The sequence below is a fragment of the Salvelinus namaycush genome, chromosome 3 (assembly GCF_016432855.1).
Source record: "Salvelinus namaycush isolate Seneca chromosome 3, SaNama_1.0, whole genome shotgun sequence".
NCBI classification, from domain to species: domain Eukaryota; kingdom Metazoa; phylum Chordata; class Actinopteri; order Salmoniformes; family Salmonidae; genus Salvelinus; species Salvelinus namaycush.
In genome coordinates this window covers 23495700-23512578 of record NC_052309.1, presented here as the reverse complement: position 1 = coordinate 23512578, position 16879 = coordinate 23495700, and the positions used below count along the sequence as shown (strand labels likewise).

Sequence of the window (16879 nt, the reverse complement as noted above, 5' to 3'; positions counted from 1 at the left end):
TTTTAGTTCTTGTGTTAAATTTTCACTCCCTTCCATTTTCTCATTCTGTTAATGGTGACAACTGCACAGAGAAGCACAAAGTAGACATGAGACACGTGAATTAAAGGAGCAGAAATGCTGGTAATTTAGCCACCAGATGCTGACAAGCCCATGGGGGGAAAATGTGATGTGATGCTGTGATTGTCAGGGAAAAGGTACCTCAATTCCGGGTGTAGTTAGAAAGAGCCTTCCTTCCCCTCAGATGCCTCTCTCATGGATTTTTATTGTGCACTGTGTACTTTCTCACAGGTAAGTTTGGGACTGTAATTTGAAAGCTCAGACGAGAGCTTCAAATGTGAAAGATTCTTCTCTGATTACGGAATAATGCATTGTTGAATTTGCTACTCCTGAAAAATGGAAGAGACCAGTCAAGTATCATTGCATGGAGGTTTTCATTTGGAATGATGAATTCCATATTACATTATTACTCTCAGAACTGTAATTACTTTCCATAATAGAACACTTGATATGGCAGTTCATTTTACAGATCCACTTAAGCTATTTCATTTAGCAGAGGTTCATTGAAAGAGAAAAAAACCTTGAAAATATAATCGAATAACCTGGGTGACCTTTTCTTGCTCCTAACCTTCTCATTAGCATATAAAAAGAGACATGTCATATGGTTACAGGATAGACTTTCTTTGTTGGCTGAGGCCTAGTAATCAACCCTGGGATTAAATATGTTGTGTCTAGAAGGGTATAGTAACAGTTGAAGGTAATTACACCAACTGCCAATACCCACCCTACCTCTTCTTGCTTAAAAAAAGAATTATGACTTGAATTTGAGACATGGACCTTTTCCCATTATCCAACGGATCATTAAACATTCCTCTCTGCATTTGCCTTGGTGAAGGGCAATTTAAATACCATGATGAATTCAATGTTTTTGAAGAGTGTGTAGAAATCTCTAACAAAACTTTGTGCAGGAAAGTAACAAGCAAGTGCCAAAGATTTGTTTGACTGTGCTAGCATATGTTAGTTCACCATTACCTTCATGAAAATGTGTCAATGTATATTGTCACGCCTTCTCCAGCTCCCCCTCCCTGACGCTCAAAGGCGCCAGGCTCCCCAGCATTACGCACTCCTCTCACCATCAGTATGCACATCTGCCTTTCCCCGTCATGTGCATCAGCGTATTATTGGACTCATCTGGACTCAATCACCTGTTTATTACCTCCCCTATATTTGTCAGTTCCCCATCTCTGTTCCACACTGCTGCATTGATTGTCGAATGTCGTTGTTTTGCCCGTGTGCTGACGCTGTGCCTGTCTTGTTTCATGTCTGTTCATTATTAAATGTTGACTCCCCGTACCTGCTTCTCATCTCCGGCGTCGGTCCTTACAGTATATGTTAGACGATTAAAATCATATTTTTTTATTTCACCTTTATTTAACCAGACAGGCCAGTTGAGAACAAGTTCTCATTTACAACTGCGACCTGGCCAAGATCAAGCAAAGCAGTGCGACAACAACAAAACAGAGTTAAACATAAACAAACGTACAGTCAATACCACAATAGAAAAATCTATGTACAGTTAAATAAAAGTCCTGTCTAAGCTGGGGGGGGGGGTTCTACTAAGCTATATGTCATTGTTTTAAGAAGGATCTATTTGATTTAGAATTTTAAGACCCCTTGAAGAATAAAACAATACATACAAAAATTATTTCATAAAACATTTTATTTGGTCTTACTGATATTAGCCCATACAAACATATTGAATTACATTTTAGTCATTTAGCAGACGGTCTTATCTGAGTGACTTCCAGGAGCAATTAGGGTTAAATGCCTTGCTCAAGGGCACATCGACAGATTTATCACCTAGTCTGCTCGGGGATTTTAACCAGCGACCTTTTAGTTACTGGCCCAACGCTCTTAACCGCTAGGCTACCTGCCACCCATGAATAACAGACTCACTACATGGAACAACTGATAGTCCCCCAAAAAATCTAAAGGAATTTTATTTTTAAGTGTATGTCCTATATCTGAGACATATAAGTAAGATCAGGAAACATTTGTAAAAAAAAAAAAATTGCCATGTATTTAACTCCTTATTTTTGACACTAAACAGTCTCCTTATATACTTTCATATATTTTTTAACTGGTAACGGGTGGATCTTCAGACGAGTCATGTGAGGCATGTGGGCGTCTCATCTTTGCACAGAGGGGTCATATTAGTGTGTAGCCCAAACTGTTCGGATGCTACAGACAGAAAGAAGTTGGCAGGTCGGCTGTACCGACTTAAGAGGAGTCCCAAGACACTTGTGTTCGTGAGAGTCTCATCGTTCCATAGAGGGCATAATAGTTTGTAGGCGGTGGATTGCGGTGGATTGAGACGCATGCAATGCAAAAAAACAATCTCCAGCTTAAACTGACAAATTTTTATAGGGGTTTTTGTATTATGCTAATTAGATTTCAGTGGGCCGTGGACATCGACCTAACGGGGTTTAAGACATGAAACTCTAACCATAACTACTCGCTAACATGCTTAAACCTAACCCATTCCAGTTGTGCATTACTCACGTTTGTTTAAGATCTTTATATCAGGATCAATTAGATCTAAATGATCTCCATATTTTATGCATCATGTAGTTATATGCTGTGTTATGTAACATTGTTATATTTAAGTCATGTCCACTTGTATGCCAAGCCCAAGTTGTACCATTTGTGTAAACTGATTAATATACTGCAACCACATAATGCATCCACATAATATACCCTGAGTGTACAAAACATTAGGAAAACCTTCTCTTTCCATGACATACAGTATATCTACAGTAAAACAAGTCCTATATCGACATAACCTGAAAGGCCGCTCAGCAAGGAAGAAGACACTGCTCCAAAACTGCCATTAAAAAAAAGCCAGACTACGGTTTGCAACTGCACATGGGGACAAAGATCGTACTTTTTGGAGAAATGTCCTCTGGTCTGATGAAACAAAAATAGAACTGTTTGGCCATAATGACCATCGTTATGTTTGGAGGAAAAAAGGGGAGGCTTGCAAGCCAAAGAACACCATTCCAACCGTGAAGCATGGGAGGGACAGCATCATGTTGTGGGGGTGCTTTGCTGCGTCTACTTCACAAAATAGACGGCATCATGAGTAAGGAAAATTATGTGGATATATTGAAGCAACATCTCAAGACATCAGTCAGGAAGTTACAGCTTGGTCGCAAATGGGTCTTCCAAATGAAAAATGACCCCAAGCATTCTTCCAAAGTTGTGGCAAAAAAAGGTATTGGAGTGGCCATCACAAAGCCCTGACCTCAATCCCGTAGAAAATGTGTGGGCAGAACTGAAAAAGCGTGTGTGAGCATGGAGGCCTACAAACGTGACTCAGTTACTCCAGCTCTGTCAGGAGGAATGGGCCAAAATTCACCCAAGTTATTGTGGGAAGCTTGTGGAAGTCTTCCCGAAACGTTTGACCCAAGTTAAACAATTTAAAGGCAATGCTACCAAATACTAATTGAGTGTATGTAAACTTCTGACCCACTGGTAATGTGATGAAAGAAATAAAAGCTGAAATAAATCATTCTCTCTACTATTGTTCTGACATTTCACATTCTTAAAATAAAGTGGTGATCCTAACTGACCTAAGACAGGGTCCTTTTACTAGGATTAAATGTCAGGAATTGTGAAAAATGAGTTTTTAAATGTATTTGGCTAAGGTGTATGTAAACTTCTGACTTCAACTGTAGACTAACCAGGTGAATCAAGGTAAAAGCTATGATCCCTTATTGATGTCACTTGTTAAATCCACTTCAAATCAGTGTAGATGAAGGGGAGGAGACCGGTTAAAGAAGGATTTTTAAGCCGTGAGACAATTGAGACATGAATTGTGTATGTGTGCCATTGAGGGTGAATGGGCAAGACAAAATATTTAAACGGGGTATGATAGTTGGTGCCATGCGCACAGGTTTCAGTGTGTCAAGAACTGCAATGTACGGTGAACAGTTTCCCATGTGTATCAAGCATGTTCCACCACCCAAAGGACATCCAGCCAACTTGACACAACTGTGGGAAGCATTGTAGTCAACATGGGCCAGCATCCTTTTGGAATGCTTTCGACACCTTGTATAGTCCATGTAGAGTGCAACTCAATATTAGGAAGTGTAATGTTTTGTACACTCAGTGGCGCTCAAGTATTCAGCTTGACATTGTTGAGCTATACCTACAAATCTGAAATAATACCAAATGCCATGTGTACCTCTTAATTAATAGATCTCCTCCACTCGTCTGAGCCATTCCATAAAGATTGTGGAAATCCGTATATTGTATATGTTTAGATTTCCTCTAAATTGGGTGAGTTACAGAGAGAACTCATGCCTTGGCTGCCTTTGTTTGGGTTGGCATCAGTTTGAAGGAGGCGTAGATCTTAACCTGACCTATTTACTATGTGTTATGCAAAGATCAGTGCCAAGATAAGATACTAAAATTGTTAATATATTTGGGAATCCTTGGAGGAATGTTTTAATGATTTTCTTTCTCTAAATTACATGAAGGGTTATTTATTACATCTGAAATAGAAATGTCATGATTTACCAGCTTATTATGATTCAGCTACTGAGGCACTTTTCATTACGCAGATTGAAAAAATAAATGAACAATAATACTGGGATCCAAGGGTGCAATCTGCAGTTGCTTCATCTATTTTTGGACAGTGTTTGGTTTTCGCCAGACATAAGGGGAATCATGTCGTCCAACAAGTTTGGGGCATCTACCCATATAACATTCTTCCAAAAGACTTGACCAGTCTTGATAGGTGCGTTTTGGCAAACTTGAGTCGACTTTTTAACGACATGAGTCTCGTTATGTCTGGCAAAACCAAACACTGCATTCCATAGTAAGAACCTCATACCAATGGTCAAGCATGGTGGTGGTAGTGTGATGGTTTGGGGATGCTTTGCTGCCTCAGGACCTGGATGACTTGCCATCATTGAAAGAACCATGAAATCTGGTCTGTATCAGAGAGTTCTAAAGGAGAATGTCAGGCCATCCCTCCATGAGCTGAAGCTTAAGTGCAGCTGGGACATGCAGCAAGACAATGATCCAAAACACACACGCAAATCTACATCAGAATGGCTGAAAAGCAAGAAATATAACATTTTGGAATGGCCTAGCCAAAGTCCAGACCTAAACCCAATGTTATAGCAGGACCTGAAATGAGCAGTTCATGCTCAAAACCCCTCAAATGTTGCTTAGTTAAAGCAGTTCTGCATGGAAGAGTGGGCCAAAATTCCTCCACAGCCATGTGAGAGACTGATCAACAACCACAAGAAAGTGTTTGGTTGCAGTCATTGTTGCTAAAGGTGGCACAAACAGTGTAAGGGGGCAATAACTTTTTCCCACAGGGGCATTGGGTGCTGTATAACTTTGCTAATTAAATAAGTATACAAATGTGTTATTTGTTCACTCAGGTTTCCTTTATCTAATATTAAGTTTTGGTTGAAGATCTGATAGCATTCAGTGTAAAGAATATGCAAATATAGAAAAAACAGAGTGGGCAAATACTTTTTCACGGCACTGTACCCCTGTAGACACTTATAGAAAAACAGCATAACACATTACAAAGTACACTAATCCCAACGTTAAAATATGGAAACAATTTGTTTGCTGTGTTGAAGTACATCCATTATAATACTGTAACAGTACAGTAAATGATTGCTACATTTGTTCAGCTGCTAATAATATCAAGGTGTATCCCTGTGACATGGTGTGCCCATTGACTTAGCCAAGTGTGACCTTACCAAATGCTCTGCCCACTGTTGCTATGGCCATTGATTCCCTAGCCAACATACAATCCTCCCTCTCACATTGCTCACCTAGTTATCCTTCACAACTGGTATATTTTTTCTCTGTGGAACATTGGACTCTTTTAACAATTCAACTCTCAAACATGTGTGACACTAAATGCATGACCATGTGTCATCCCTTGCCCTGGTGTATTTATCTTTTATGCATTTGGAACAATTATGGTAATATTCAAGATAAGATTTTTCCTTTCCTGTGGCTGTGTTTCTATGGATGGCTTAGCTAGATAAAGTATTGGTAGTACATGATACGTTTTGGGGATTAATATGCAATGATTTCTCCACCATTATCTTTACAATTGCTTCCAAACATGTATTTCACATGAATAGGCTCTGAGAGGGTTAAAACAGGTGTTCACATGTACAGTATACTGTATAAGAGCTGGACAGGTCTATTCTGGGCCTGTGCTCATAAAGCGATATGCCAAGCTAGAATTGAAATAGTTCTCAGAGCCATGACCTAGTGCCTTTGAGGAGGGTAGTGGTAGTGGGGGCCAAGCCTGTTGAGGCACACACTGAGCAAATTCATAATTGTTACTCATTTATTATATTAATAATTTGTTTAATAATACTGTTATCAATATTACTATGCATGTTTTAAGCATAACGCCCTTCGTTAATGTCACAAACACAAAGACTGAGAAGATGAAGTCTCAAGTTCCCATGATTGCATCCAGGTTAGAGCAACTATGCATGCACCACATGTTGAGGGACATCATTAGTCAATGATTCAGGGGCTTCTTAAGCCTGGGATAAATGGGGAAGCAGACTGAAGATCCCATATAAGCAAATCCCTTATCCTCTAGATTCCATCTAGTGTCCCACTGTGATGAACTAAACTACTGACCTGAGAAATAACTATGCACAGGAAAACTATTCTCACCTTAGACTTCAAGAAAACTTTGTAAAAGCAGCGAGGATGTCTCTTAGCCATACGGTTATAGTTAGAGTATTTGAAATGCCTATTAGGTTATTGATCCGATAGTTGGGAAGCAACAATTAGTATTTCTCTGTCACTCCCACGCAAGTGCCAAGCACGGAGCGGCAGGTAGCCTAGTGGTTAAAGCATTGGACTAGTAACCGAAAGGTTGCAAGATCGAATCCCCAAGCTGACAAGGTAAAAATCAGTCATTCTGCCCTTGAACAAGGCAGTTATAACCCACTGTTCCTAGGCTGTCATTGAAAATAAGAATTTGTTCTTAACTGACCTGCCTAGTTAATAAATAAAATAAATATAGAGGCAGCTGAAATAACCGTGTGAACCTAGAGCTCAGCAACTCCACGGTGTTATCTGGCAGAAATAATTATATTGAGTGAATGGTGGGTTATATACAGTTGAAGTCGGAAGTTTACATACACTTAGGTTGGAGTCATTAAAACTTGTTTTTCAACCACTCCACAAATTTCTTGTCAACAAACTATAATTTTGGCAAGTCGGTTAGGACATCTACTTTGTGCAGTACACAAGTAATTTTTCCAACAACTGTTTACAGACAGATTATTTAACTTATAATTCACTGTATCACAATTCCAGTGGGTCAGAAGTTTACATACACTAAGTTGACTGTGCATTTAAACAGCTTGGAAAATTCCAGAAAATGATGTCATGGCTTTAGAAGCTTCTGATAGGCTACGTGACAGTCATTTTAGTCAATTGGAGGTGTACCTGTGGATGTATTTTAAGGCCTACCTTCAAACTCAGTGCCTCTTAGCTTGACGTCATGGGAAAATCAAAATAAATCAGCCAAGACCTCAGAAAAAAAATTGTAGACCTCCACAAGTCTGGTACATCCTTGGGAGCAATTTCCAAACGCCTGAAAGTACCACGTTCATCTGTACAAACAATAGTACGCAATGGGACACCATTGGACCACGCCGCTGACATACTGCTCAGGAAGGAGACGCGTTCTATCTACTAGAGATGAAAGTACTTTGGTGCGAAAAATGCAAATCAATCCCAGAACAACAGCAAAGGACCTTGTGAAGATGCTGGAGGAAACAGGTACAAAAGTATCTATATCCACAGTAAAACGAGTCCTATATCAACATAACCTGAAAGGCCGCTCAGCAAGGAAGAAGCCACTGCTCCAAAACTGCCATAAAAAAAGCAAGACTACGGTTATCAACTGCACATGAGGACAAAGATTGTACTTTTTGGAGAAATGTCCTCTGGTCTGATGAAAGAAAAATATAACTGTTTAAACTTAACTTGTATGTAAACTTCTGACCCACTGAAATTGTGATACAGTGAATTATAAGTGAAATAATCTGTCTGTAAACAATTGTTGGAAAAATTACTTGTCTCATGCACAAAGTATATGTCCTAACCGACCTGCCAAAACTATAGTTCGTTAACTTCTTTGGGGTAGGGGGCAGTAGTTTCACGTCCGGATGAAAAGCGTGCCCAGAGTAAACTGCCTGCTACTCAGGCCCAGATCCTAGGATATGTATATTATTAGTAGGTTTGGATAGAAAACACTCTGACGTTTCTAAAACTGTTTGAATGATGTCTGTGAGTATAACAGAACTCATATGGCAGGCAGAAACCTGAGAAAAAATCCAACCAGGAAGTGGGAAATCTGAGGTTTGTAGGTTTTCAACTCTTTACTTATCCAAGATACAGTGGAAATGGGGTCATGTTGCACTTCCTAAGGCTTCCACTAGATGTCAACAGTCTTTAGAACCTTGTTTGATGCTTCTACTGTGAAGTGGGGGCGAATGAGAGGAGATTGAGTAAGGTCTCTCCCAGAGTCCCACGAGCTGACCATGCGCTGACCATGCGCGTTCATGTGAGAGTTAGCTGTGTTCCATTGCATTGCTGAAGACAAAGGAATTCTCCGGTTGGAACATTATTGAAGATTTTTGTTAAAAACATCCTAAAAATTGATTCTATACATCGTTTGACATGTTTCTACGGACTGTAACGGAACTTTTTGGACTTTTCGTCCGTACTTTCCTCTGGACTTGCACGCGCGTCGTGAGTTTAGATTGTGTACTGAACGCGCAAACATCAAGGAGGAATTTGGACATAAATGATGGACATTATCGAACAAAACAAACATTTATTGTGGAACTGGGATTCCTGGGAGTGCATTCTGATGAAGATCATCAAAGGTAAGTGAATATTTATAATGCTATTTCTGACTTATGTTGACTCCAACATGGCGGATATCTCTTTGGGTTGATTTGTCGTCTGAGCGCTGTACTCAGATTATTGCATGGTTTGCTTTTTCCGTAAAGTTTTTTTGAAATCTGACACAGCGGTTGCATTAAGGAGAAGTGGATCTAAAATTCAATGTGTAACACTTGTATTTTCATCAACATTTATGATGACTATTTCTGTAAATTGATGTGGCTCTCTGCAAAATCACCGGATGTTTTGGAACTACTGAACATAACGCGCCAATGTAAACTGAGATTTTTTGATATAAATATGAACTTTACCGAACAAAACATACATGTATTGTGTAACATGAAGTCCTATGAGTGTCATCTGATGAAGATCATCAAAGGTTAGTGATTAATTTTATCTATATTTCTGCTTGTTGTGACTCCTCTCTTTGGCTGGAAAAATGGCTGTGTTTTTCTGTGAATAGGCACTCACCTAACATAATCGTTTGGTTTGCTTTCGTCGTAAAGCCTATTTGAAATCGGACACTGTGGCTGGATTTACAACAAGTGTATCTTTAAAATGGTGTAAAATATATGTATGTTTGAGGAATTTTAATTATGGGATTTCTGTTGTTTTGAATTTGGCGCCCTGCAGTTTCACTGGCTGTTCACGAGGTGAGACGCTACCATCCTTCATACCCTAGAGAGGTTAACAAGAAATATGTGGAGTGGTTGAAATACGAGTTTTAATGACTCCAACCTAAGTGTATGTTTCACGACTTCCGCCGAAGTCGGCCCCTCTCCTTGTTCGGGTGGCGTTCGGCGATCGACGTCACCGGCTTTCTAGCCATCGCCGCTCCATTTCATATTTCCATTTGTTTTGTCTTGTTCCATACACACCTGGTTTTCATTCCCTAATCACACTGAATGTATTTAGTCCTCTGTTCCCCTCCATGTCTTTGTGTGAAATTGTTTTATGTTATGTGGGTATTGTCACGCGCCAGACTTTTGTTCATGTTCCGTGTTTTGGGTACGTTTATGTACTTATGTGCTTTCGTTTGGACCGGAATAAAAAGTGCGCCTGTTAACTACACTCTGCTCTCCTGCACCTGACTTCGTCTCCAGTACACACCCGTAACAGTATGTAAACTTCCGACTTCAACTGTAAACACTTTTTTTCGTCACTACATGATTCCATAGGTGTTATTTCATTGTTTTGATGTCTTCACTTTTTTACAATGTAGAAAATTGTAAAAATATATAAAACCCTTGAATGAGTAGGTGTGTCCAAACTTTTGACTGGTACTGTATATATAACTTACATAAGTGTTTAGACCCTTATACTCAGTACTTTGTTGAAGCACCATTGGCAGCGATTACAGCCTCACATTTTCTTGCGTATTACGCTACAAGCTTGGCACAGTATATTTGTGGAGTTTCTCCCATTCTTCTCTGCAGATCCTCTCAAGCTCTGTCAGGTTGGAATGGAAGCGTTGTTGCACACTATTTTCAGGGTCTATACAGAGATTTTTGATCAGGTTCAAGTCCAGGCACTGGCTGGGCCACTCAAGGACATTCAGAGACTTGTCCCGAAACCACTCCTGCGTTGTCTTGGCTGTGTGCTTAAGGTCGTTTTCCTGTTGGAAGGTGAACCTTCACCCCAGTCTGAGGTCTTGAGCACTCTGGAGCAGGTTTTCATCAAGGATCTCTCTGTACTTTGCTCCATTCCTCTTTCCCTCGATCCTGATTAGTGTCTCAGTCCCTGCCACTGAAAAACATCCCCACAGCATGAAGCTGCCACTACCATGATTCACCATAAGGATGGTGCCAGGTTTCCTCCAGACGTGACGCTTGGCATTCAGTCCAAAGAGTTCAATCTTGGTTTATCAGACCAAAAAATCTTGTTTCTCATGGTCTGAGAGTCCATTAGGTGCCTTTTGGCAAACTCCAAGCGGGCTGTCATAAGCTTTTTACTGAGGAGTGGCTTCTGTCTGACCACTACCATAAACGCCTGATTCGTGGAGTGCTGCAGAGATAGATGTCCTTCTGGAAGGTTCTCCCATCTCCACAGAGGAACGATTGCTCAGTTTGGTCGGGCGGCCAGCTCTAGGGAGAGTCTTGGTGGTTCCAAACTTCTTCCATTTAAGAATGATGGAGGCCACTGTGTTCTTAGGGACCTTAAATGCTGCCGAAATGTTTTGGTACTCTTACCCAGATCTGTGCCTCAACACAATCCTGTCTTGGAGCTCTACGGACAATTCCTTCAACCTCATGGCTTGATTTTTGCTCCAACATGCACAGTCAACTGTAGGACCTTATATAGACAGGTGTGTGCCTTTCCAAATCATGTCCAATCAATTGAATTTACCACAGGTGGACTGAAACCAAGTTGGAGAAACAGCTCAAGGATTTGTAATGGAAACAGGATGCACCTGAGCTCAATTTCTAGTCTCTATACTTATGTAAATTGATATTTCAGTTTTTTTTTAAAATAATTGTAAAAATCAATTCCCCAAATACAGGTGTGCCAAGCTTGTAGCGTCATACCCAATAAGACTTGATGCTGTAATTGCTGCCAAAGGTGCTTCAACAAAGTACTGAGTTAAAGGGTCTGCATACTTATGTAAATGTAATAGATTTTTAATATTTTAAAATATAAATTAGCAAACAATTCTAAAAACCTGTTTTCACTTTGTCATTATGGGGTATTGTGTGTAGATTTATGTGGAAACATTGTATTTAGTCAATTTTAGAATAAGGCTGTAACGTAACAAAATGTGGAAAAAGTAAAGGAGTCTGAATACTTTCCGAATGCACTGTATATCATAATTAAACTTTGAATGGGATATTATTTGAAACAAGTTGGCTTTTCACTATAGCTTACAGTGTGACATATCTTCTTACAGTCTCACCTGTCAAGAGTATGCTCTCCCTTGGTACGTCCTTCTCTATTGTTCTTTTGTTATATTTAAACTTTCATTCCTCTCACGTTTTCCTTTCCTCTGATTTGAAAATTGTTAACAGTGTTGTGGAAATTCATGAAAACTGAGAGAGACTTTGTAATTTCTTCAAACAATCATCTTTATTTAATATTGATTAATTATTGCAATAATGAAGCTGGTCTACCGCACACTCTCAGGTGTGTTGCTGAGAGTTTAACCTTTAATGAAAAAACAGAGATCTTCTATAGGAGACCTAAAAATGCTTAGCCAGGGCTGGTTCCACCCCTCCAATGCTGATCGGGGGGCATCATAAGCCACCTTGGGTTAATTTCCTGTGGTCATCTACACCCGGTGCCATTTCCCAGATGCAAGAATGATTAGACGCAATAAGGGATTGTTCTACTCCTCCAGGCTATCTCTATCTCGGGTCATACACACCACATCTTATCTATGGAATGCCAGCTGTAGGTTTTTATCACCAAGTCATGAATCAATAGTCAGCTCAAGCTCCAGAGGCCCAACTCAGTCCCATAGACACAGATAAGAGAATCAAAGCTATTAGAGATGCATAAACAGTATCATAACAATCTTGTAATTTTTCTCTCACAACAGCTGCACCAAATATTACACTATTCTTCTACCATTACTCATCCGTGTCCCATTTCTTGACCTTATGTAGCACGTAAACTGAAGAAGATTGTACAGCTGAAGAGTCCGGAGGAGGATCTGCCCACCCAAGGCCCCACTGATACCATCCAGGGAGTCTCTCCCCAATCCGGCCTGAGCTTCCATTCCCAGCTGGTGTTCCTTAACATCTTGGAATCCATTGAGCCAGAGGTGGTAAATGCGGGACATGACCAATGCCAGCCAGACTCAGCTGCAGCGCTGCTCACCAGCCTCAACGAACTCGGGGAGCGCCAACTTGTCAAAGTGGTCAAGTGGGCCAAAGGCTTGCCAGGTACAGTACTGGAATAGAAGAAATGTATTTCCATGTTGTTCTTGATTAATTGTTTAGAAGATTACATTTATTTATAACAAGTTTGCAATGGCATTGCAGCACATTGGAGGTAGTGAAGGCATGTATCATATTATGATAATTATATTGTAATCAATGATTGTTATCCATTTCCATGTGGTTATTCATTTTCTTCTCAGGTTTTCGGAATCTGCATGTGGATGACCAGATGACAGTCATCCAGCATTCATGGATGGGGGTGATGGTGTTCGGCTTGGGATGGAGGTCCTACAAGAATGCCAACGGCAGAATGCTCTATTTCGCCCCGGACCTTGTTTTCAATGAGTATGTGATACGATGTGATAGTGAATTCAATTATCTCCGCTAAATTACCTTATTACCACCAGGGCCACCAACTCAGTGTTGTCCCCATTATGTTGGTGGAGATTTCCTCCAGTGAGTTGGCTGTAATAAGTATGGCAGATACCAATTTTCATTTTTTTGTCCATCTCTTTCTGTCTCTGTTTCTCTCTATATTTTCTCTCACTCTTTCTCCCTCTCTACCTCCTGCTCACTCTCGGTCTATCTTTCTCACTGATATGTCTAGAATTAGATGTGCACAAGGGCTTACAAACCTGGCTTTCAGTAACATTTATATTTAATTTCCTTGTTCGGTGTTCTTTTGTCACATGGAAAGTCCTGAGGAATATTAGATTTGTTTTTGCCTTCAATCATACAGTGTCTTCAGAAAGTATTCATACCCCTGGACTTATTCCAAATGTATTTGTCTTACAGCCTGGATTAATATATATTTTCTCTCTCACCCATCTACACACAATACCCAATAATGACAAAGTGAAAACGTGTTTTTAGAATTTTTTGCAAATGTATTTTAAATGAAATACAGAAATAGCAAATTTACATAAGTATTCACAGCCGAGTCAATACATGGTAGAATCATCTTTGGCAGTGATTACAGCTGTGAGTCTTGCTCAGTAATTCTCTAAGAGCTTTGCACACCTGGATTGTACAATATTTGCCCATTATTCTCAGCTCTGTCAAATTGGTTGTTGATCATTGCTAGACAACCATTTTCAAGTCTTGCCATAGATTTTCAAGCATATTTAAGTCAAAACTGTAACTCGGCCACTCCGGAACATTCACTGTCTTCTTGGTAAGCAACTCCTGTGTAGATTTGGCTTGGTGTTTTAGGTTATTGTTCTGCTGAAAGGTGAATTCATCTCCCCGTGTCTGGTAGAAACATGTTTTCCTCTAGGATTTTGCCTGTGCTTAGCTCCATTTCGTTTTTATCCTGAAAAGCTCCCCAGTCGTTAACGATTACAAGCATACCCATAACATGATGCAGCCACCACTATGCTTGAAAATATGGTACTCAGTAATGTGTTGTATTGGATTTGCCCCAAACAAAACACTTTGTATTCAGGACAAAAAGTGAATTGCTTTGCCACATTTTTTGCAGTATTACTTTAGTGCCTTGTCACAAACAGGGTGCGTGTTTATTCTGCACAGGCTTCCTTCTATTCACTCGGTCACTTAGGTACAGTGGTTTGCGAAAGTATTCACCTCCCCTTGGCATTTTTCCTATTTTGTTGCCTTACACCCTGGAATTAAAATCAATTTTTGGGGGGTTTGTATCATTTGATTTACACAACATGCCTACCACTTTGAAGATGCAAAATATTGTTTATTGTAAAACAAACAAGAAATAAGACAAAAAAACAGAACTTGAGCGTGCATAACTATTCACCCCCCAAAGTCAATACTTTGTAGAACCACCTTTTGCAGCTGCAAGTCTCTTGGAGTATGTCTCTATCAGCTTGGCACATCTAGCCACTTGAATTTATGCCCATTCTTCAAGGCAAACCTGCTCCAGCTCCTTCAAGTTGGATGGATTCTACTGGTGTACATCTTTAAGTCATACCACATATTCTCAATTGGATTGAGGTCTGGGCTTTGACTAGGCCATCCCAAGACATTTAATTGTTTCCCCTTAAACCACTCGAGTGTTGCTTTAGCAGTATGGTTAGGGTCATTGTCCTGCTGGAAGGTGAACCGCCGTCCCAGTCTCAAATCTCGGTAAGACTGAAACAGGTTTCCCCTCAACAATTTCCCTGTATTTCCCAGTCACTGCCGATTAAAAACATCCCCACAGCATGCTGCCACCACTATGCTTCACTGTGGGGATAGTGTTCTCAGGGTGATGAGAGGTATTGGGTTTGCGCCAGACATGGCATTTTCCTTGATGACCAAAAAGCTACATTTTAGTCTCATCTGACAAGAGTACCTTCTTCCATATGTTTGGGAAGTCTCCCACATGCTTTTTGGCAAACACCAAACATGTTTGGTAATTTTTTTCTGGCTACTCTTCCGTAAAGCCCAGCTCTGTGGAGTGTATGGCTTAAAGTGGTCCTATGGACAGATACTCCAATCCCTGCTGTGGAACTTTGCAGCTCCTTCAGGGTTATCTTTGGTCTCTTTGTTGCCTCTCTGATTAATGCCCTCTTTGCCTGGTCCATGAGTTTTGGTGGGCGACCCTCTCTTGGCAGGTTTGTTGTGGTGCCATATTCTTTCCATTTTTTAATAATGGATTTAATGGTGCTCCCTGCGATGTTCAAAGTTTCTGATATTTTTTTATAACCCAACCCTGATCTGTACTTCTCCACAACTTTGTCCCTGGCCTGTTTGGAGAGCTCCTTGGTCTTCATAGTGCCGCTTGCTTGGTGGTGTTACAGACTCTGGGGCCTTTCAGAACAGGTGTATATATACACTGAGATCATGTGACAGATCCTGTGACACTTAAATAAAGTCCACCTTTGTGCAATCTAACTAATTATGTGACTTCAAGGTAATTGGTTGCAGATCTTATTTAGGGGCTTCATAGCAAAGGGGGTGAATACATATGCACGCACCACTTTTCCGTTTTTTATAATTTTTTGAAACAAGTAATTTTTTTGTATTTCACCAATTTGGACTATTTTGTGTATGTCCATTACATGAAATTACAAATAAAAATCATTTTAAATTACAGGTTGTAATGCAACAAAATAGTAAAAACACCAAAGGCACTGTAAGTATTGTCAAGTAACTACAATGTTGTTAATCCATCCTCAATTTTTATCCTATCAAAGCCATTAAATTGTAACTGTTTTAAAGTCACCATTGACCTCATGGTGAAATCCCTGAGCGGTTTCCTTCCTCTCCGGCAAATGAGTTAGTTAGGACCCTGTATCTTCGTAGTGCATTAATAACTTCACCCTGCTCAAAGGGATATTCAATGTCTGCTTAATTTTTTTTATTTTACCTATCTACCAATAGGTGCCCTTCTTTGCGAGGCATTGGAAAACCTTCCTGGTCTTTGTGTATGAAATTCACTGCTCGACTGAGGGACCTTACAGATAATTGTATGTGTGGGGTACAGAGATGAGGTAGTCATTCGAAAACATGCTAAACACTATTATTTCACACAGAGTGAGTGCAACTTATTATGTATCTTGTCAAGCACATTTTTACTCCTGAACTTATTTAGACTTACCATAACAAAAGGGGTTGAATACTTATTGACTCAAGACACTTCAGCTTTTCATTGGTAATTCATTAGTAAACATTTCTAAAAATATAATTCCACTTTGATACTATGGGGTATTGTGTGTAGGCCAGTGACAACAAATCTCAATGTAATAGATTTTAAATGCAGGCTGAAACACAGCAAAATATGGAAAAAGTCAAGGTGTGTGAATCCTTTCTGAAGGGAAGTAGTGATATTTAGTTCAGATCTGAATATTACTGAGTACGCTAGTATCATAGGTGACTGAGGGAGTTCAATGACATTTAAAGTAATTCATTACTGAGGAATGTGCACAGATTTACACTATATATACACAAAAGTATGTGGACCCCCTTCAATTAGTTTGTTTTGTCTATTTCAGCGACACCCGTTGCTGACAGGTGTATAAAATCGCGCACACAACCATGCAATCTCAATAGACAAACATTGGCAGTAGAAT

General features: G+C 39.9%; 1 protein-coding gene across 1 annotated transcript in view; it reads left to right on the top strand.

Annotated features, from left to right (window-relative positions):
* Positions 1–16879, top strand: part of LOC120045090 (androgen receptor-like) — a 40115-nt gene that overhangs the window by 19041 nt on the left and 4195 nt on the right. The window contains exons 4-5 of the mRNA XM_038989959.1: positions 12579–12857; positions 13055–13199. Coding sequence (XP_038845887.1) covers positions 12579–12857; positions 13055–13199 — 424 coding nt within the window. The remainder of the gene's footprint in view (positions 1–12578; positions 12858–13054; positions 13200–16879) is intronic.